The sequence below is a fragment of the Tauraco erythrolophus genome, chromosome 9 (genome assembly GCF_009769465.1).
Source record: "Tauraco erythrolophus isolate bTauEry1 chromosome 9, bTauEry1.pri, whole genome shotgun sequence".
Lineage (NCBI taxonomy): Eukaryota > Metazoa > Chordata > Aves > Musophagiformes > Musophagidae > Tauraco > Tauraco erythrolophus.
In genome coordinates this window covers 24,246,149-24,268,138 of record NC_141473.1, presented here as the reverse complement: position 1 = coordinate 24,268,138, position 21,990 = coordinate 24,246,149, and the positions used below count along the sequence as shown (strand labels likewise).

General features: G+C 43.0%; 1 protein-coding gene across 3 annotated transcripts in view; it reads left to right on the top strand.

Annotated features, from left to right (window-relative positions):
- Nucleotides 1-21,990, top strand: part of CAMK2G (calcium/calmodulin dependent protein kinase II gamma) — a 123,920-nt gene that overhangs the window by 47,867 nt on the left and 54,063 nt on the right. For all 3 annotated transcript variants that reach the window (XM_086616831.1, XM_086616830.1, XM_086616829.1), the window contains exon 3: nt 6,477-6,536. In XM_086616831.1, the coding sequence (XP_086472957.1) occupies nt 6,477-6,536 (60 nt within the window). The remainder of the gene's footprint in view (nt 1-6,476; nt 6,537-21,990) is intronic.

The following is a 21,990-nucleotide window of genomic DNA, read 5'->3' as shown; positions in this document are numbered from 1 at the left end:
CCTAGGATGATTTTTTATTTTTTTCTGCTAACTTTTGCAGAAGAGCAAGTGGTGATGATCTGAGACTTGCTGGTATTCTTGTTTAAAGTGGTGGTGTGGCATGGCATACTGTCCTGTGCCACCTTATTGCAAATGCTGAGAGATCTCAGCTGTTCTGTTGCAGTCTTGTTGAAAAAATAAGAGAATATAGGGGAAAGTCTGTGTCTTGAGTTGCGGGATGAGGGAGCTACCACTATGTTGCTGGGAATGTCTTACAGAGGAAGTTGAAATTTAAACAAGCAAAGAGAAGCATGAAGGAACCTGAAGGCTCAGACTAGTCTCACACTACAAAATGTATTTGATGCAAATTCGATTTCTGTCTTGAAGCAGCTCAATGATATCTTAGCAGCTGGCACCAATTGACTGTCTCCCAGAATTGGCATAGTGACAGCAATCAAACTGAATTTATTGCTTTGCATTTGATTCCTCTTCCGGACTCTTCCCATTCTCAGAAATGTAATCTAGAATGTGTTCCCACAGGAATGATAGCTTCAAGCCTCGTTTAACAGCAACGATAGAGCATGGTCCTAGTGCAGCATGCAGACAGGTGGACTGTGGTATTGAGCAGACGAATTGCGTATTCCAGATGAGAGCAGGAAGAATATGTATTAGTAAAGGGAGGAGCAAGTGGTTTTTTTCTTCATGACACAGTTTGCCATCAAACAGAGATGATTCACAACTAAGCCTGAGTTTTATTGCAGCTTCTTTTTACTGCTTTAGGAAAGAATCTGCCTTCCTATTGGGATGGCTAAACTTTTAGGTTTTTAAAAGCTACTCTCCCCTTTTTTTTTAATTCTTAAGGCAGAGGTACTAAATAAAGAGCGAGCTTTAGCCACTGGACCTCAGTATAGCCGCACTTCGGTAAAGTAATCCAGTAAACACTGCAGTGGGTGTGCTTTTTTGCACATGGAACGGTTTCAAAACAGTGCTGTGTTTCTAATGTTTGTTGAAGAAAGTACGGTAGAATTTACTTTTTCCACCTAGTTTTCTGGTGTGAAATGAATCACTTTCACTGATAAAACTTGGTTTTATTTATTTCAATAACTGTTTTGTCCACTCTTTCAATTAATTTTTAATGCTGTCTTCTACTTTTGCTTGCCAGGAGAAGTAAGTACCTGAAATAGGTGTGGTTTTGCTGACATTTGTTCCTAGAGCAATAAATGTTGGTGCTCCTTGGATAGGTGGAGGTGGTGGGGTGCAAAGGGCATCTCTCTGTAAACCTCCCTGGTCACTGGTCCTTTGGCGAGCTTGTGGCAAGACTTTGGCTGGAAAATGTTTGTGTGGCAGCTGCCTGCAGCTGAAACGAAAGCCCTCTCCGCATCTCTTGGGAGCGGGAGTCAGTCAGGGCATTGTAGCTAGGGGCATCTCCAAAGCCAGGAGGAATTCGTGCTGTGCCATGTGTGCAGGGTGGCAGTGTTGGCACCTGACACCTAACCATCTCCCCCCGCTCCCCGGCTTGAGTTCGACCCTCACTCCACTTGCTTGAGACCGATCTCCTTTTCAGGTTTGCAGGTGTCTTTCTCCAGATGCTGCCTTTTGCAAGCAGGTCTCAGCTTTGTGCAGGCAGGTCTCCCTGTGCTTTCCTGGCAGCCCCTTTGCCTCAGCACAGCTTCCTAACAGGCTCATTAGGAACAGTGACCTTTTTCTTAATCTTTTTTTTGTTGTTGTTGTTACATAAACGTTCTAACTTGACAGCTCTAGACCGATGCGATTTGTAGGTGTCCTGTGCCCTGTCTGTGTGTCTGAAAATGTTCTGCTCCAGGCCTTGGAGGAGAAAGACCTGGTGAGGAAAAACCTGTCAAGCAGCTGTGCGTGTAGTGGCTAGAGTAGAAAAGTGGGAACAGATTCCCTGGAGAAGAATGGAGCCCAGAGTTGCGTCTCATGGTGTCTAACCACCTCCACTACCACATTTTTGGGGTAACAGACAGAAGTGGTCAGACAATGAAAGGATTGTCTTACAAAAGAGTAAGAAATGCACATCAGTATAAAACTAACATATTCCCCAGCCTGCTGGAGATTGCCAGGTTTTTGTGAAGTAAAGGTGTCTGGTTTTGTTTTTATTTCTGTTCAGTACACCTTTCTTTTACATCATTTTATGCTGTTTGTCTGCTTACATTTGATGCATGTAGGACATACAGGACAAACTATCGTGATTTTGGTCTGCTGTCTTCTCTTCTCAGGCAAGATTGGTTTTGTTTCAGCCTGCTCAGTTAAAGATTCTTACAGCTGTGACATTATTAATTGTGCACAGCCACTTCTGTCCATCCATTGTGCACAAGCAGTCCTGTCCCAGTAAATGGGCTTCATGTTGTATAAAATGAAGCAGTTTAATTTTTGCAGGTCCTTAACTGTCAGAAGTGATGCTAACACAGTCGTTCTTGTTTTCTATTAAAGTAAATCCCTAGACAAATCAAAACCCAACCCAAAGAAATCCCAGTTCTCTGAACAGGCAGTTTCTTATCAGATATGTTCTGAAGAAACCCAGTATTAACATTACCAGAGCAACACTTAGTGCAGTATTTGCAGAGCAATAATGTTCAAGATACTTGGGTTAAATGTAGTCTCACATGCTGAACCAACATGTGGAAATCATCTCATATAAAGCACTAATAAAGAGAAACAGATATTCATGCCTTAGTTTGTGTATCAAACACGAGAAAGTTTTCTCCTGCTGTTTTTACGCACCATCTCCTTAAGCATTTAGCTTTTAAATTTTGCTATAAAAGAGCTATGTAGACTGCACTTTTCTATCCATGCAGATACTCATTGCTTCAGATTGTAGATAGAAGAATTGTCCAAATAGCAAGATTCTCTTTTTTTGGCTGGAAAACAGTAAATGAATATTAGATGAGTGTTTGTAATATCCTGTACTTAAGTTTTAAGCATCAGCTATTGTTCAGGGCTAGACAGCTCTGTAACGTAGCAGGAAAAGAGCTTAATGAAATCCAATATTTGGAAGCAGGAGGTAGATGAATTCAGACTTGGAACGGCACTGCTCAATTTTAACAGGAAGGATAACTAACATTTGGAGTAACTTCTGTGGGTGTATGGCTTTATTTATCACTTGAAGTCTTGAAGGTGAACACTTATGTTTTCTAAAGGATATACTGTGTTTTAGGCAAGTTATGGAAATTACTGGTTGAATTTCTTAGTTTGTGGGAAACAGGCCTAATATCCCAGGCCTGGGATCTTGTACGGTAGGTCACAAGTGTTCCTGTGTGTCTTTTAGCTACGAGGTGTGCTTCCACTGTGCATTAAGAATAAACACCTTCACTCCACAAATGGCTTGCAGAAATAAGTTGGGTCTTTTGGACAGAGGGAGGAGAAATTATTTGCTTTGCAAGCTCTTAGTAAGGCAGGGATCTGAACCCTTGTCATCTTTTCATTGTTATTCTAATACAGTTAAGAATACTTTGCATTTTTAAGGTTTGGTGAGACCTTGTGTAACAAATGTGTTAGAGCCCAGCCTTTGACTGCTCTGTTGGACTCAGAATTTTGTGGGTTTTGTGTTTCTTACTGGGAATAACCGTTGTTACACCAGAGAAAGGTAGAAAATTGCAGCTCCGTATTTATCTCTCATGCGTTTAGGTACCAGGTTGTTCCCCGCAAGTACTGAATCAACTCTGCCACTGGTCCCTGGAACGAGAGTCAAATGCCTATGCTGTGCCAAAGGCCGCAGGGCGATGAAGAAAGGTTTGAAAAAGGGCTGTCTTCAGGGATGGGGGGGGGGGTGGGTGGGGCTCTTTTCAAGTCACAGGTAGGGCTGTGTTCTAGTGCGGCTTGCAATGGGAACGGGATCCGTGATCCTCCAGGACCTGCGGCAGGAAGCCTGCCCAGCCTGACCTTTCGCTGCTCTCAGTTGTGGCGGCTGGCTGCTGCAAGCTGGTGCTCCCGGGGCTGGAGCGTGCTTTCTCTCTTCAAGTCGTGCTTGAGTTTGCCTGTTTTGTTGCCCTGGAGACAGAAGAGTGTGGTATGCTTTCCCCCTGACCAGAAATAGTTTCCTGTACCTTGTGACCGGAGCGCTGTACTCCTTGTCTGGTCTCTGGCCAGGCTGTGTGGTGCTGGAGGGATGGGGTGTGGGGTGATGACCTCTTGTCACAAGTTCTGGTGTGGCTGCTGCCCATGATCACTAGCTGCTCTGCCCACTCCCCTCCCTCTACACGGTGGTGTAGGATTTCAGGGGAGCAATTGCTTTTGATTTACATCTCCCATGGCATTTTGATGGTTATGTCATTTTGTTTGAGCCTTGCTCCTATCAGCTGTCAGTCCTGGCTGTCACGGCTCGGTGGCTGAGTAGCACGTGGTGAGCTCTTACCTCTCCTTCCCCCTTTGCTCAGCTGTTTTTGCTGTCTGCTTCCCCGTGTCCTTGTACTTGGGAACAGATTCTCAGCAAGTGTAACTGCACACGAGGGCAACGTGATCTGGGAGGATGAAGGATCCCCTTCTGTAGGAGTGCCAAGTAGAGCTGGGAGGGTAAGTGGGGAAATTGTAAGACCCAGGCGTGCAAGCGGGCTACGGATAGTTTATCTTAAACTGTTGTCCTGCTGTGAGAATCTGGCCCAAGTGCAGAGTATGCAGTACAGTCTGTTTCCTTGCAACTGTGTTTTGCAAAACTTCCTTTTAGCAGCATCTCTCACAAATGGAAGCCAAGGCACCCCCACCCCTCCCCAGCAATGCAGGCGAGAAAGTGCTTGCACTGCACCAAGGCCTTGGGAGCATGGAAGCTCTCCAGGCTTTCTTGCTGCCTGCTACTTTATTGGAGAGTCGTTCTGGCATAGAATGTAAAATATAAGCAACAACAATAATTTCCAGGATTGAGAAGGAAGGAGAGATGAAAGGAGTAATTTACCTTCCCCCATCCCTGAACAGTAGCAGATGAGAATGTAAGCACATCTCAACCCTATAAAATATTAATTGGGACGTTTTCTTTGCTGAAAGAAGACAGAAATCCTGCAGTGCTCTGAGCTGCTATTCCCAGCCTGGGAGAGAAAAGTGTTCTGAGTTGAGCTCTGGCTCAGTCTCTGTCTTCTGCTCATGACAAAGAGAACAGTTGCTCAAAGCCTTCCTTTACAAAGGGAAGGGAAGGGAAGGGAAGACTATTCAGTGGTCACCAGACCACGGTGCTGCACAGGCTGTTCTCAGGCAGAGCAGTGCGGTGTGGCTTTGTTGAAGTAGATGTCTAGTGGGTTTCCTATAAATTGGAGGATGCTGCGTTCCTACCAGTGAACTGCTGAGTAGCCCAACTAGCCAAGGATACTGCTTACTCCTGTGGAGAAGACTTAGGTGTCACAGGGGATGCAGAGAAGGTGTGCTGAATATCTGCTACAGGAGAAATATCAAGAGCAGGCAGGGACTGCTGCTTTCCCTTGCTATGTTCTTTTGATGGCTGGACTGGGGAGGAAGGGTAGTCCTCGCTTCTTGCCTCTTCCTAGGCATCTGCATCCCCAGAAGTCTAGAGTTTAGCAGCTGCCAGGGCTGCCTAGAAGATTTGCCTCCTTCAGATCCTTTCAGTGAACCTGTGCTTGTCCAATGTGAGCATTTCACTTGAGAGATTGGGGGCTTGGCAGTGAAAGTTCAGGTCTCAGTCACTGGTGTTGTGAAAAATCTCCTGTCTGAGCCTCAGTGCCTAAAAGGCCCCCTGCTTCTTGGCTGAGATGGGCAGAGTTGCTCTAGCTCCCTCTCCTTTCAGTCAGACATGTTACATTTCTAGGGAGCAGAAACCATTTTTTACTCTCCTTGGTATTTTTTTATTCAATCCAGATGACAGTCGTGCTCGAACTGATGTTGCCTTTGGGCTGGAATAAGCATACTTAGCATTTGGGGAGAACTTCTCGCCTGGAGATCTTGAAGTGCTTGATCAGCATTTCACCGGCGAGACTGTCCGTGGGTACTGAAGTATGATTACCTTTACGGTTCACTGGAGCTGGCAGAGTTCCCTACTGCACGTGATGGCTGTGCACTAGCAGGAGCTGTGTATTTTTCCCTCCTACTCTGGCCTTCTTCCCTAGTGTTTTTCTGGAGTGGAAGCAGGTCCTTGTCACGTTTCATGTGGGCCATTTCTTCAGCGACTTTTCCTCATCCTCTCCAGCCTTGGAAAAGGGGTAGGTCTCGGAAGAGATGTCCCTGGAGGAGGCTTTGTGTATTTGTGAGGCTGATGAAAGAGTGTTGTCTTTGACTCTGCTGCTACTTGCTTTGAACCCGAAGAGGGAATATCAGTTTAGTGCTAGCTCTATAGCAGGAGTGGAGGTCCTCCTGCAGCCTCAGCTGCACAGCCTTCACCTGACACGGCTGTGAGATTTTGGGAGACAGTCGTATTCCAGCAATTCGCAGCCCTCTGGAGGTCTGCTGGGTCACTGTGTTCCTTCCTCCGTTGAATATGAACAAGACCTTAGTTCAGAGTTGCAGTGCTTAACACCTTGTTTCTTATTCTCTTTCAGATCACCAGAAACTGGAACGTGAAGCTCGAATCTGCCGACTTCTGAAGCATCCAAATATTGGTAAACCTCCATAGGCAGCTCAGAGGGATGGGGGTGAGAGAGGAGTGGTGTATCTCATCTAGCACTGTAAGAAAGCAGATATATTCTGAATGTTCAGAACACCTCATCAAATTTGCCTGTTGAAATCACCTGTCTCTCTCTCTGACAAATTCTGCGTATGCCCTTAGCATCTTAGTCTGGATGTTCACCAAAGTGTGTTGTGTTCCTGTCCACTCTCATGCAGAGCTGTCCCTGTTCCTTGGGTGATGCACAACTCTTGTCTGCTCATCTGACATTCTACAACAGGAGTGAGCTGTTGTGTTTGTCTTCCCCACACCTGTTGTCTCTTTCCCCTTCTTGGCGCTTTTTGATGTATCTGTTTGAATGCTGTGTTCAGCGATGTGCCTGAAGTTAAAGGAGAGTGGACTAACATGTCAGCTCTTCTCATTACAGCAGCCACTTACTCTAAAAACAAGAGACCAAAACCAAATTGCCCATTTTGGCAGTGGTCAAAAAACCCCCCAAAAAACCCAGTAATGGAGTAAAAGGAATAGTTTTGTGTAGAAATACAGGAAGAGGCAAGATAAGGCACAACTTAAAAAAAAAAAAAAAAAAAAAGAAACCACCTACTTTATTTACTGAGCTGTAGACAAAGGGCATGGATTTTTATCTAGTTCCAAAGCACCATGAAAGCTTGTCTTAAGTTTTGGTTTAGCGAAATTTCACGTTTGCTTTGAGCAAAAAATTTGGGCCATTAATCATCCCTTTTTTAGGATCTTTAGATAAATAAAGCCTCTAGGATCCTAGTGAAGGTCTAATTTGAGATAATTTATTTAAGAAAACATTAAGAAATGCCCAACTGCCGCCTTCAACCAAACCACTGTTAAATATCCCTGTCTGGGAAACCTGTGATACATTACATTGTCTTTCTCTTGCATATCTCTATCTGTCAGTGTAGATAACATTTTAAGGGCATCTCTCTGGTCTCCTGACTTTCAGCTTCGTAATCATTTGCTCCTATCCTCTGAAGACCTGGGAGAGGAAAGGTGCCTTGCAGCATCCCTCGTGGACTAGCATCTGTAGCCTATTCCGTATGTGATGAAGAAGCAATTTCCCTAAGCTCGGGACCTCACAAAACGCAAAGCACCTTAGTAGCAGCTTTTCAGCAGAAAGAGCTTTGTTGCATCTGAGGATAGTTGTGGAGGTGTGGCGTGAGGAGAGGAGCAGTGTCCACCTTCTATAGTAATTTGCACTGATGAATATATTGGCCGTTGAATTTCTTGCTTGGCAATATTCAGAATGACTAAAACTCATATTAGCTGGTTATCGAGCTTCATTTGCCCTGTAAGACTTGTTGCACTTAGTTTAGTAGTGATGTCACTTTTTATTTTGGCCTTAACTTCACTTTCATAGTCTCTCCTTTCTATCATTTCTTACATCTTTTCTTGCTAGGCTTCTCACAGAGTAAATCTTATACACGAGAGGAACACCACTTTTATAAGCAGCTTCACTGAAAACAGAAACATATCACATTCCTGGTTCAATTCTACAGCTTGTTCCTCATCTATAATGAGTGGCAGTGCTTGTCTCCTGTTGTATTGTCTTGTGGTTTGGAAAAGACAGTTTGGGGGAATGTCAGTGGTTCTTGCATTTTCTACAGAGCATTTCTTGTCTTCCTAGAAAGAACAGTTTTTCTTTTAAGATAAAGAGGCTAGTCATTATAAACTCAATGGGTGGTCACAAATAACAGTGAAGGAATTAAGCTTTATGCCTACAACACAAAATCAAAGTGTGTTGAATAAGAGCTTGGGAAGTCATGTGGTCTGTTCAGCAGCCCTGTGAAAACCTTTTATACCTGGCTGGTTCCAGGCGTGTTTGTTCTTAAAAACCTTTAATGCATCCACAGCCTCTAGTGGCAATCTTTCAAATGTTTAATTTTTCTGTCAGCTAGACATTAGAAAAAACATACTTTGCTGCTTTTTTAGCTTGTTGTTTCTAGTTCTATCTGGAGTATATGTGGAAAGTAGTTTTTCTTTCTTGTAATGATCTTTTACATATTTGAAGACTGTTATCATGTCTCTCTTTAGTCTTCTTTTTCTTTAGACTAAACAAACCCAGTTCTTTCAATCTTTTCTCATACGTCATATTTTCTAGACCTCCAATCTTTTTTTTTTCTTTTTCTTTTTTTTCATCCCCTTGCTTGGACTCTCTCCAGTTGCTTCATATCTTTCTAGAAGTGTAGTGGCCAAAACTGGACATAATATTCTAACTAAGGCCACATCAGTGCTGACTAGAGAGGGAGGAATTGCTTCACCTGACCTACCAAAGATACTCGTTTTGTACATCAGCCTGTGAAACTTGCCGTTTAATGATATTGTTGATGCATGTTTGTTTTCTGATGCATTATTGCTCCAGACTACTTTCTGCAGAATTTCTGGCAAGCAAATATTTTTTCAGTCTTTTATAGATGAGGTTTCCTATCGAAGTGTACATTACATTTGTCTTTATTATTAAAACAAATAGGAAGAAACCCACACTGTGGGTTCCCCCCCCGATTTTTCCAGACCATTTTATCTTCTGATAGTATAAGAGGGTTGCAACTTCCCCCACAGTAATGTGATCTTTAATAACAGTACCATACATTGCATCATGTAGGTAATTAATAGCACTGTTGAATACTGTTGAACACTGGACAAACTCTTGAAGATACCACTTGGTACATTGTTCCAGTTGGACAGTGATCAGTTTTGAGTATGTATTTTTCAATGAGTTGTATACACCATTGTAAGCTAGTTCTGAATACACATTTTTTCTAAATTGCTTATGGAAATAGCATGTAAGATGCTGTCAGAAGCCTTGCTGAACTCCAGATGCTACATGCGTTGCTGCTTCTATATTCCTTGGACTTGTCACGTTGTCATAAAAGGGAAACATGTTGTTCTGACATAGCAGTTGTTTTTTAGCTTGAGATGTGTACTAGCAGTTAGTAATCACCTAGTTACGCTGTTCCATGTTGTGAAGTCTTCTGGATGAATACTTGGTGTGTTGCCTCAGCGTAAGCTATGCTAGTTACACTGGACCAATCCTGAAGAAGTCTGCAGATTTTGTTTGCTTTAATTTCCCCATTAAGTTTTGTTAGTGTTTTTGTTGCAAACTGCATTGCAGCATGTCCTGCTCTTCTACAGTGACTTGAGCCTCCAGTGAGTCCAGGGCGGGGGGCTCTGTGAGGTGGGTTGCTTTTCTCTCCTGACAGTACACAGGATATAAAGCAAACCTGTCGTCAGATTCGTGGTTCTTACTCGTTTGCTGCAAGACAGTTGATTCTGCTGTGTAGATTGTAGACTGCAGCACACTGACCATAACATTGCTACTCCGATAAAGTAAAGATTACTCTAGGTGCAAAATAATGGTGATATTTACGTTTACTGTTGCTCTTTGTGAAATGACCACTTTCTGAGTTATCCTACCATGCCTTCATCAAATCTCAGCCCTAATTATAGACTATTGCTCTGTATTCGGGTGTTTCGCGTGTCTTTAGATGCATGTTATGGCCAGGGTAATCACAGTGGAGTAATCCTTCTAAGAGCTTAGTGTTGCATGAAAGTTTTTTGTCTGGACAGAAGCAAATTGACTTGAGGCAATTTTCTGATTTCTGGCTCATGGTGTGTACTATGTTCTCATTGCAAACCAACCATTTGAATATGCCGTTATAGCTGGTCACCTCAGACTTTTAGTTTTTTTGCCTCCTGGCAACTTTCTAGAGTATTTTACTTTCTGGTCCAGAGAAACCATTTGCCAGCCATGCTCACCAAATACAGCAGAATTGGACAGAGCTCAATCAATGATCTGCTCACTCCATCCTGTTTTAAAGGCAAAAAAGATGCACCCATTACTGAGGATATGGGAGTGTTAAAGAGAAGCAGAAGGCAACATCATTAAACCCCACTGCCTGTAAGCAGATAAAATGCCTGTGGAAGTTGGCAAGAGTCACAGCTCTGTGGGGAATTCCACTTCTTGAAGAACTTAACTGTTCCAGTGATTCGCTTGTCTATAAATCTTATGGGCATTTGCCATGGATGTATTTGGGAACACACAGAAGAGAATGATATGACTCTCTTTGCCCTTGGTCCCTGCTTTGCAGGAAAAAAAGCAGTTTTCTGTGAGCACACTCATAGCCCTGACCGTTTGCAGACACTATCCTGATCGTGCTATTGAAGCTTGTGCAATGGCTAAGATAAAATAAACTGCACCATTGCCTTCTATTTGTTGTAGAGCTAAACTTAGTGTGTTGAATATCCACTCTTGCTTATGGGAACAGCTCTGTTGGTCTTCTGCTTAGTTGTAAGCTTAATTTCAGTCAGTCTGTGTATTTGATTTTTAGGTCCTGTAATTAATTCACCATATAGAGATTCTCTTGTGAAGAATTCAGTTTTTTCCCATGCTTCCTGCTACCTATCAAATATTAGAGCAGGGACAGAGTTGAGAGCTCCAGTATCTTCCTGCAGGCTTGTTGAGTGCAGATGTGAAGTTCAGCACAGTGCTGAACATGACCTTTCCTGTCCTAGGACTCCCAAAGCAATAATGATGCAAAATTTGATAAAAATTCTCATTCACAGTTTTGAAAACGCTTCTCTAGCATTCTTGTGTTGTCCTACAAGAGTGGGCTTGTGACTTGTTCAGTGCACCATGAAGTCTGCTCTGTGCATGGATTTTTGTCCACAGTGGTGTTAGGTGTTGCTTTTCTCCTTCTAAATTTTCTTTGTTAGGCCTGTCTAAATATGTGCCTCCTCTTTGGATCTGTCACCATATGATCTGTACTCTTTCTTAGATATTTTTAACCCAACTGTACAAAAGTAGTTCTTGAATATTTTTTGTTCATTTTTCAAACTGAACACTTCTGGTCAGTTTTTGTGTCCCAACTTATGGCAGCCTTTGCTGTGAAGAACTGCATACACTTAAGTCTAGAATAATAAAAATAGATATTTTAAGAGATGCTGGTAGTAGCCCAAGAGCCAGAGCCAAATTCTGTTTCTGATTTCTGTCTTCATATCCTTTGCTGAACTGCTTCAGAGTTAATTTCTTTGAGGGAATTTGTAACAGTAGTGAAATGCTGTCCTCAGCATCTATCAGAATTATTGCTTTTTCAGGTTTTTCCTACTTCTGACTTTTTCTCCAAGACATTCTTGCACTTGAATTCTCTTTATTTTAACTTCTATCTGTTGGCTTCTCTTCAGCATAAACCACAGTTTTGGACGTGCCCTTATTTAAAATAGGGAGAAATTGGTATAGAAATCTCCTGTGAATTAGAAGGATTTCTTTTGACCCAGTTTGGTTTATTTCCTTTGACAAGTGGTCTCTCCTCCTAGTATCTCTGTCTTGTGAGAGTAATTTTGATAAATGTATGTAAAAAAAGACCTCCAGTTGCTATGCCCTTAAATGATGGTTACAATCAAGGTGTGAATTGCTGCAAGGATTAAGAAGGATGCTGTGCTTCTGCCTGCAGCCCATCTGGAGAATCCTACAATGCTCATAATTATCCTGGGTGGGAAACAGGATGCATTGGTCATGTCTGCGGACCTAATACTGGGTTTATTGTCTTAGTGGTGTCTGCCGCAACTTAAGATTCACTTGTTCCTCATTTTGAGATAATGCTCTTGATAAGCAGTCCCTCACTTTTTCCTCCCTGCTGCCACTGGGAATGTTTTCCTATCACCTTTTCCTTAACAGGAGATTTGAATTGCTTCCTTAGTGAACAAGAAAAAAACGTAGGCTGTGTTTTGCTGTAAACAGCAGATTTCCTTGTTTTCATTTGGCTGCAGACATCCAGACTGCCTTTGCAATTGGGACAGAAAGGATGTTATGTGCAAAGAATAGTTAAAATGCTGGGGATTCTCCAGTGGTTTGGCCATGCTTGCTGCCCTGTGGGAGCTCAGTGATTTCCAAGTGGGATGCTCCCGCGCCTGGCCCACTGTTTAAAGCTGCTGCCTTGCAATTTCTATTGTTGGGGGACTGTTCCTTTTCTTGGGTGAAACTGGTGCAGAGAGGGGATCGTGTGGGGAAGAGGAGAGAATGGGGGAAGAGGAGACCTTGTAGCAAGAGTTACACTTTAGGGCTTTCTCAGTTAGTGAGCAGCTTTTCACTTGAAGTGTCATGGGGCTGTCTGAGAGGACAGCAAGTTGCTGTGCTTCCTAAGAGGTCAAATGATAATGTTCTTGGCCTTATGTCTTTAACATGCTCTCCTCTTCCTCCCCTACCCTGCCAGAATTAAAACAAACAAACAAAATAGAAAATAGAAAATAGAAAAAAAAAACCCAAACAAACAAAAAAATAAACCAACCACCAAAAACTAAAAAAAAACCTAAGCAGAACATCAGCAAGAGTGCATTCCTGCTGGACAGTTTGAGCCTTTGAACTGCAAGTTAGCATTTATTATTTCCAGTCCCTGCACTGTTAGGGATTCAGCTGAGTGCTCATGCATGCCTGGCTGAGAGGAGGCTCCCCAACACCCCAGGCAGTCCAGCTTTTTATTTCTCATCCTGATTCTCCCAGTTACTTCTTTCACTAGCTATTGTTTGTTTACCTCTTCTTGTTTTCTCCTTTTCCTGCTTTCTCTTCCTATAGCTTTTCCTGTAGTTTTAAGAAAAATGTCTCTCCATAATCCCGTGCAATTTGGGAATGGAGTAGCAATTGCATCTTCTTCCTTGCCAGGGGATATATTTATTCTGTGTATTTTCGTAGTCTGTACTAGAGAGGTATTCGGATTCCATTATTCATCTGTTTAGCTGCGAGATTTATCTATCTGCAAGCAATCCCTTAAAAAAAAAGTGGGATGATGGCCAGACTCAGCACAGTCAAACTCAAAGGTACTGCAAAAGTTAGAGGGGGAGGACTCCCCCACTTTCCCATCCCGTAGCTATAAGAGCATTGAGGAAATGGAAGGAGCCTCCTTTGGGGTTCCCCCTGCCTGAGCATTGACCAGAACGGAGGGATGGCTGTGCTCTGGTGAAATCCTGCAAGTGACAACCTGCCTTTTGAAGAGAGCTTGCCTCTGTGATAAGGTTTCATGACTGTCCTGGGCAACACGAGAAAGGGGTTGTGAAAATGAGGTTAATACAGCCAGGTTAGGGAGCAGCAGGCGGAACACCTGCCTGTGTGGGCAGCAGCACTGCTCTCCAGCACCAACGGCAGATTCCTCCCTGATGGCAGAAGTGTGTGTAGCAAAGTTGCAGAGCCTGTATAAGAGACCTAAAATTTGTCACCGTCTCTGTCTTTGTTTTGTTAATTCTAATCAAGTGGATGTTCTCTATGTATTTCCTTTGAGATACCAATAAAGTTAGCTTGTTATTATTTTGGGTTTTTTTTAGAAAAAGCTCTCATGTAATACTACTGGTTATCAGAAGTACTTTGCTTATCTGGTTTGTGGATAATCGGAAATTATTAATAACAATTCTGGATATTCATGATTGCCCTGTTATCAGGAGAATAGGAAATATTCCTGGTAATGCACTCTTTTGGCTCATGTAATGTTTAAGTAGGACATACTAAATGTTATGTGTCACATGCAGAACTTCAGCCTTTTAATACAGACATTGCAAAATCAAGAGAAAAATAACATTTAGTTGGCACTGAAATATTTTTTCAAAAATATTGTGTTTCCTGTTTTTACTTTTGCCTTTTACCTCTGCAGAAGGACCAGTTTCTTAACAGTAAAGATACGGTTCTCCTTGCAACTTCTTTCTAGACTGTGAATTTCTGTGCATAAGGGAATTTCCTCTGACTTGGCACTATGTATGGCAGAAAGGGTACTGCTTTAACATCATTTTTTAGCATCAAAGTGTTAAAAAGGTTACACTGAGAACAATGCTGAGGGGCGAGGGTGGAGGGCAGCACCTTTCTCTGTATGTACCTTTTCATACTTTCAGGACTGTTACTTGTTTTTCCTTGCAGAGCCTGGAGCAGCTTGATTCTGTCTGAACTGGAGCAGAGTGCTAAAAAGCCTTTCTTCTCTTCCATTTTCCAAAGCTTTAAAATTGCGATTGGTGTGAAATGCTGTGGGATTGGGGAGTTTACAGCAAGCTGGTATATATCCAGCGTACTGTAACCTCCCTGTCTCAGATTTGGAAGGAGGAGGAGGGAAAGAGTCCACGTTCCTAAGGGACTGGTTAACAGCAGCGTGCTATGTCCTGTTAGCTAACTGTCCTGCTGCTGTTAGTTGCTGCCCTAACAAAGCCGGTCATTAGCTGCTGGAACAGATGATTTCTAGAGGATTATTTGCATTACACAATTTAATGCTTTTTAATAGCAAATTTTTAATTAAAAGGAGAGTCCTTTCGGAAGCAGCCTGAGCAGCTGCAGCTGAATTCTGTGTGTTTAATGTAATTAGAGAAACAGCTGGGGTGGGAGCTGAGCACCCAGCTTGCAGGCAGTCACAGGTTGGTGGTGGCTCCTCACAGGACAGGCATCCTGAGTGCTGCGAACCGCACGGGAAGTGTCCTGGCACACAGCCAGGCTTGGAGGTGGTGGGACAGTTCCCATCTTGGCTCCCCAGGCTGGTGAGCAGCTGGGAAAGTGGAGAGTGGGTGGTAGCCATCTGTGTCAGTTCACTTGGAACTTGTGCTGCCACGGACGGTAGTGCTCAGTTTGCAGTCTGTCGGGCCACGTGTGTTTGTATCTATAGTTTCAGCATCTCCTGGAATGTTGAAGAATATCTTTGGAAGACAGCATCAGGCAGGTTTTAGCCTCCAGTTTTACTCTGCTGCTTCTGGCATGCCCTGTCTCTTGAAATATGCTCCTTGAAGTATCTCTTGCCTCCTTCCTTTCTCCATGATATAGTCAAATGTGTGATGTCTGGTTGGAAACTGCTGAGAAGTGAAGCTGTGGCTGTTTCTAATGAGTGGCTGACCTTTAAATAGTCTTGTTCAGTCCAGAAGATCCCAGAGCACTTTTTGAGTTTGCTCTATTAAGGCTACATGAAAGAGTTACTGCGTTGCGATGACCATGACCCAGGAGACAACCAGAAATCTCTGTTGCCTTGTATTGGCTCCACTGCAGGTACTGTAACACAGGCAACTTAATTTGAGAGCCTCAAGTATTACATAATCACAGCACGCAATGTGTGATGATGCAGAGGTAGTTGGCTAATAGTGTCCTTTACGTTCCCATAATATCCAAATGCTTTACACTTAGGAACACCAGTGAACCCAGGCTTAGCAGACAAGATTACTGTATCCTGTAAGCTTGAACACTGTCCTTAAGGACAGGCAAAGACCATTGGTATGTAGGAGCAAGCATATTTCAGCCAATGTTACCTTTTCCTAAGCAGAGATGAGTATTTGCAAAGTGAAGATACGGGGAATTGTCCCAGAAATTCATCTTCTGCTTGTGTACTTGCCTTTTGCTGTGACTTCGCTAACTACTTTGCTTGCAGAGATTTACTTGCAGCAGATTTTCAGAAACCGCCCTGTATTACAATAGCCTGCTTGCCCCAACCATGGGCCGAGCCCTCAGGCAGCCCTGCTCCACTGTTTGCTGTGGATGTGGTATACAGGGGGATATTTATCCTGGGGCTTATGTGGCAGGCATAAATGCTCCTGGCCTGTTATGCTTAATGTAAGAGTAAAAAGATAATAATATTCAGCACATTGGGCAGAATGAAAGGAAGGTGTGGGTCAAATCTAGGCAAGGCATAACCCGTATTTATGACCCCAGTATCAATTGACCTTTTACATGTGTGACCCTTTAAAAATGAGATGCGTATTGCTTTTCAATGTCTTTTTATGCTCCTGTAGTTCAGGTGGAATTTTATAAAAATTGAAAGCTCTTTTCCGATTTCTTCATGATTCACTTCAACTTTTGTGTTCGCATAGTCTTGCTTTGCGTGACTCAGCAGCAGTTTGCACTGGTTAGGCTGGTTGCAGTTTGTTAGGAGAGAGATTTTCCTCTTATGCTCAGTTGCTTTGTATCATGCTCAGGCATCGGAGAGCTGTGACTGCCTGTACAACGTCACTTTATTCAGGCGGGGAATACAAACCACGTGGCATGACTGTTACTGTATTGCTATTTCTCACTAAAATGCTTAATTTTTTGTAGTTAATATCATAGCTTTTTTTTTTTTCTAAAATAAAAACTGTACATGCATAAGGATTTTGAAACACTTTATCAGCTTGAAGTTTTGTTCTTGAGGTAAGATTTCCAGCAAGATTCTGAAGACAGCAGGCAGAGAAAAGTAATATTTACTGCACATGTTCTTAGAAAGTGCTTGAACTCCTGGTACCCAGCTGCTGTTAGGTTCAGTAACCGCAGCATGAGCCACTCACAGTAGTATCAGGATCTTCACAAATGCTCTGGATTGCGTTAGGTCCTCAGACCTGACACACACACCCACACAAGACAGAAAATCATTTGCGTAACTTGCATCAGGCAGTGTTGAAGATCTGAGTTTTTGGGGAAAGGGAGTGGTTTCGTCTCACTGTTTTTCTGTTATTAGTTATTTTTCCAAAAGACCAGCTTAGTGGGAGGTGCTTCCTGTATGGATAAGACCAGTTTACATAGGATAAGACTGGAGAGAAGGCTGAGGGAAGAAAAGGATGCTTAAACCAGTTAACTAGGTTGCACCTTGTGTGTAGTGATGCATCGCAGCTCTTTACCCATGCAAAGTTACAGGTGTGCATTTAAAATTGCAAGGACAGTTTTAGGTAGCAGCATCTTATTACCCTCAATGGAGTACTGCTACAGTACCAGATTCAGGACTGTATATGAAGGAAGTTTGGCTTTTTTTTTGTGTCCTGCTGAAAACATTGTTTCATCAAGACGCTTTGCTGAAACCGCTGTTTATCTCTCCCAGAATCTATGTGCTTCTTGGAGATAGCATCCAAGTGGCCATCCACGCTTTCTGCTGACCGACCAGCTGGTATTGTTGCAGAAGATGTTTCTACATAGCAGTGTGTGACTGCTGCTGCTCCTTTGGATAGCATTTGTTCTGGCATTGCTTACTAGTGCTCTGGGTTTTTAATTACTGTTTCTGAAGTTATCTGTAAGGCTTAACAGTCTTACAAAATTAGATATGCTTGTGAACTCTACGAGCCTTCTGTTCTTTGTGTGGATGGGACTTTTTTCTGTGCTCTGACTAAAACCTTGGGTAAAGTCTTTCGCCATATCCTGTAACTGATTTAATGCCTCGTTGTCTGACTTGCTTCTGTTTTCTTTCTTACTCCTCTCTCCTTGTCTGTTCTTGCTAACCATTATACTAAGTGCTCTTTCATCCATCAGAGACCTTTGACATGGGAACAGTCATCAGGTGACCCTGAGTGTGCATGGTGTTGGCAGGAACAGATTTCCTACATCTGTAAGAATCGCTGTGTTAAGAGTGTTTGGCTAGGAAGGAAATCTGGTTTGAATTGCTGCTTCTGGGTGACAGAATCAGTTAATAGAAATAATCTACCTCATCTGCTGATGCATAGAGTGATACCAGGTTCCTTGGCAAGTACTGAACTCTTCCATAGTTTGGTTGTCTTTTGGAAGACCCTGTGTTGCTGTTGTGCAACTTCCCCGTTGCTGCGAATTGAGACTCTTTTTGTGATGTGTGTATTTGTATAGCCTGCTGCACTACACAGAGGTCACTGTTCCCCTGAGGGGAGGAAAAAAAAAAAGAGGGTTCTGTAATATTTTTTAAGAAAACTTTAACTGGATCAATACTTTTGTATTTAATTCTCCATTTTCTTATCATGGATATTAAGTTTTTGGGAATCCTTTACCCTCCAGCATCTACAGATGATTATATTTTTCACCCTCTTGTTTCAATAGGTGACACACGTACAAGCAGCCTGTGTGGGCTCTGCTCAACTGCTTGATTGAAGCTGACCTTGTGGTAGTGATGGAGATGTTAGATGGTGTGTCAGGATCAGCAGACTGTGGAACAAATGGGGTCTTCTTTTCATGGCAAAATGTCAGAAACAGAGGACTACCTAGTACTCGGTTGCTGTTACCCACTCTTGGAACTGGCCATTCGGGAACCTGTGTCCTGCCTTCAGGTGGAGGGCACTTGCATAGGAGATCTTTGAAGCAAAGAAAGCTCTATACTGTCTGGAGGGTGGAGGTATCAGTTGGTATCTCATGTTTGTGTATCTTTATGATGAATGTAAATACCATGTGGATCATATTTATGAACCAAGGTGGAGAGGAGGCCAAGAAATTTTTAAATCATGTGCTGGCTCAATGGTTTCAGAAAAGGCAGATCATGTTTTTAAGCTGACAGTTCCTATTAGCTAGCACTGTATTAAAAAGCAGAGCTTGTTAACTTTTGTGCCAGCAGAGTGAACCATGGCATCAGAGCTGTCGATTGCAGTATCCTTGCTGGTCAGGAAGGCTCTTGTGGCTCTGCAGGAGGGTAGGTGAATAAAATGTTAGGGTGAAAGGGCACTGGGTGCTCTCGTTGTTCTGCTACTGGGTATGGCTTTTATTTCTTCCTATCAGCATCAGTATGAAGTAGGTGTGGGCTGGAATTGAAAGTTGGGAGAAACTTGGTATACTCAGAGTTTTCTTAATCTTTTTTGAGTCTCCTCATTCCTGTCCCCCTCCATGCTTTAAGCCTGATGATTTGAGCTGTTGCTAATTATTCCTGTGCAGGACGGTAGAGCCCACTGTCATCTTTCCTGATATAACTTTTCTGTTTTTTGCTCTTCTACCATTACTCTCTGAGCTTTGTTACCTCAGCAGATTAAATCCCAAGCAGATTTTGTTCCAGCATCACTCTGTGCCATAGTGAGGAACCAGCTCCCTTGTTAAGTTAATGACCTGCATCCTGCCTGCAAGGCTTTCTTTTGCTGTGCAGCCCTAGGGTGATGTACAGTGTCAGTATTTAGGAACTGTCTCTGTCGTCCTGTCATGGTTCCTCACCTAAGGACGCAAATAGTGTTTTACTGTCCTTGAAGGCTCTTTCTGCTATGTCTGCCAGCTGAATTGCTGCTTCCTTCCCTTTTCATAGTGCATCTGACAAAATTGCTTTCCTCAGGACAAAGAAAATAGCACCAATCAGCTCATTTATGTTTTATTTTCTGATGTAATTTGCTGCCCACATCTTCACGTCAAAGTTTATCGTTCACTGTTTCTCGCTTCTACCTGCAGATGTGTTTGCTGTTCCCTTTTCATGACCTCCAGCCTGCTGGTGGCTGTGATCCTCCTCTCTCAGGATTTCATTTGTCCTGCTCTCCTCTCCGCTTGGTGTTTATTGCAGTGCTTCGATGACCTTTCAGGTGCCAGAGGAAGGAGAATGCTTTTTCGTGCACACTGAGCATCACCAGACATGGCCTTATTAGCACATTCAGCTTTCCTTGAAGTTTCTCCATCTGTTCCTTCTTACTAAGGTCTCTTCACAGATTTTTGCCTGTGTCCTGGGCTTCAGCTGTTGTTCATGTACCTGTCTCCTGCATTCAACTCAAATAGCTTTGTGCACTGGAGTGAAAACTGCCCTGCACTGGGAATCCAAGTGTCTATTTCAGCCACTTCCCATCTTGTTTCCAGTCTTGAATGGAAATCTTTTCTTGTAGGAAATACCCTTTTTCTTGCTTATGTTTTTATAATGCCGCTTCTGCTGGTTTCTGCCAAGTGCTCAGGAGGGAAGTTTTCTTGTAAACACAAAGTTGTGTTGCATTGAAGCTATTACAAAGCCAACTAAAACTGCTTACTTGGAAGAAATTTTTTTTTTGCAGCGAATGATTTGAGGAACAGAGTTCTTAAAGGTGATATGTCTCTATTTTCATACTACAGGAACAGCATGTTGCACCTGAAACACCTGCTGTACCGGTACTCTAACTGTACTTGCTTGTTTGCAGCATTATGCTGGGTGGAGTGCTCCTCTCAAACCCCTGCGGTTCGATGCAGTAGAAATGCTAAGGAAAGGAGACTGGTCAAGGAACCAGCCCAGAGAGCTTGTAAATAAAGGCAGAAAAAATATAGGAAAGTACAGGCAGAAAGAATAAGGAAAGAATTTAATCCTTTTAGGAAGGGTACTGGCAGTGGTCTCTGCACATCTGTGCTACTCTCAGTTTTGACTTTGTGTGTGTTTGTGTGCATATGGAAGGATGCCTTAGCAAAGGAGTGTTGCAAGGAGGATTAGAGGAGAGCGTTGAGGACGTTTGCGAAAACTGTTCCGTATGAGGTAGGAGCATGTGCCAAGTGCTTGTTTGAAACATTCCCAAGACGGTGATGGTAGCTGACGTCATGTGCCAATAAGAGGTGCAAACTGACCTCTTAATACTGGCAGAGAGAAAATCGTGATGTTGGGAAAAGTCAAGACAGGTCACCTGTATTTTATGTGAAAGAGAATGGAAGACAGGGAGGGGAGTCAAAGGTACCATTGAAGTGACGGAGCAGGATAATGAACTTTTTCTTGTAGGGATGAGAATGGTAATGTTACTTTGGTCAATACTAGATTACAAAGTGTTGCAGCAACTGAGACCCAGTCTAGTCTCAGCTAGTTGCTTTAGTTGGGTGAATCAATAGGGAAGGACTGTAGACAGTCATGTGAAGAAGACAGCTTGTCCTTGTCAGGGTGTGAAGGTTTAGGAATTGAGTCGAATAGGATTGCTAGCTTGTGACTGATTGGCAGGGTAAGTAGTGAAGTTTTCCCACAGGGGAAAAAGCAAAAAATAGGAGGTAGGTAGCAATATGAAGTTAAGGGCTTAGTTTCTTCTCCTGGGTTAGAATTAGTGCCTAGGTATCCAAGAAACAGCAAAGAAATTGAAATTTTTTATTCAGACAGTAGGAGATGGCACTTGTGCTGGCTGTATAGATACATTATCGCCCACGTGTAACATGGGGAAACGAAAGAGCCCCAGAGACTTCAGAATAGTAGCCCATCATGGGGGCAGCACCAGTCCTGCAGGTTGAAGGGGACAAGGAAAGGGAAAAGATGGCAATTGATTTAGGCAATAAGAGCAGAACTAGGGAGTATAGGTAAAGAAGATGAAGGAGGATGAAATTTTGAGAAGGGGGAATGTGATCAGATATGTCAGTGGTAACAAATGAACAAGCACATCAGGAAAAATGAGACAAGAAACTGGGTCTAAATTTTGGGTAAGGATTTGAGGTGTAAATCAGAGTGAAGTGAGGAAAAGGAAGTAAAGGGAAGGAACTTCATGGAGCTTTATAGATGAAAGGCAGAAGGGAGATCAGTGGTGCTGACATACAGGAAGAGTCAAAGTCAATTTTGGGGTTAGAAGCTTGTTGGGAGATTCTGAAAAGTGCTTGTTTTGGGAAATAATGCGTGGGGAGAGATCACAAAATATGAGCGTGGAGGAACGAGTAGGCAGATGTGAAAGGAGAGTACTGAAGCATTAGAGAAGGACAACGAACAGGAGATCAAAGATATTTAGAGTTTAGATGCTGGGGAGGGGTGGGGGTGTGTGAAGGACACCCATCTGTTCCCTTGACATAACGGAAGGAAATAGGTCACTAAGTGAGCACACGAAGCGAAGGG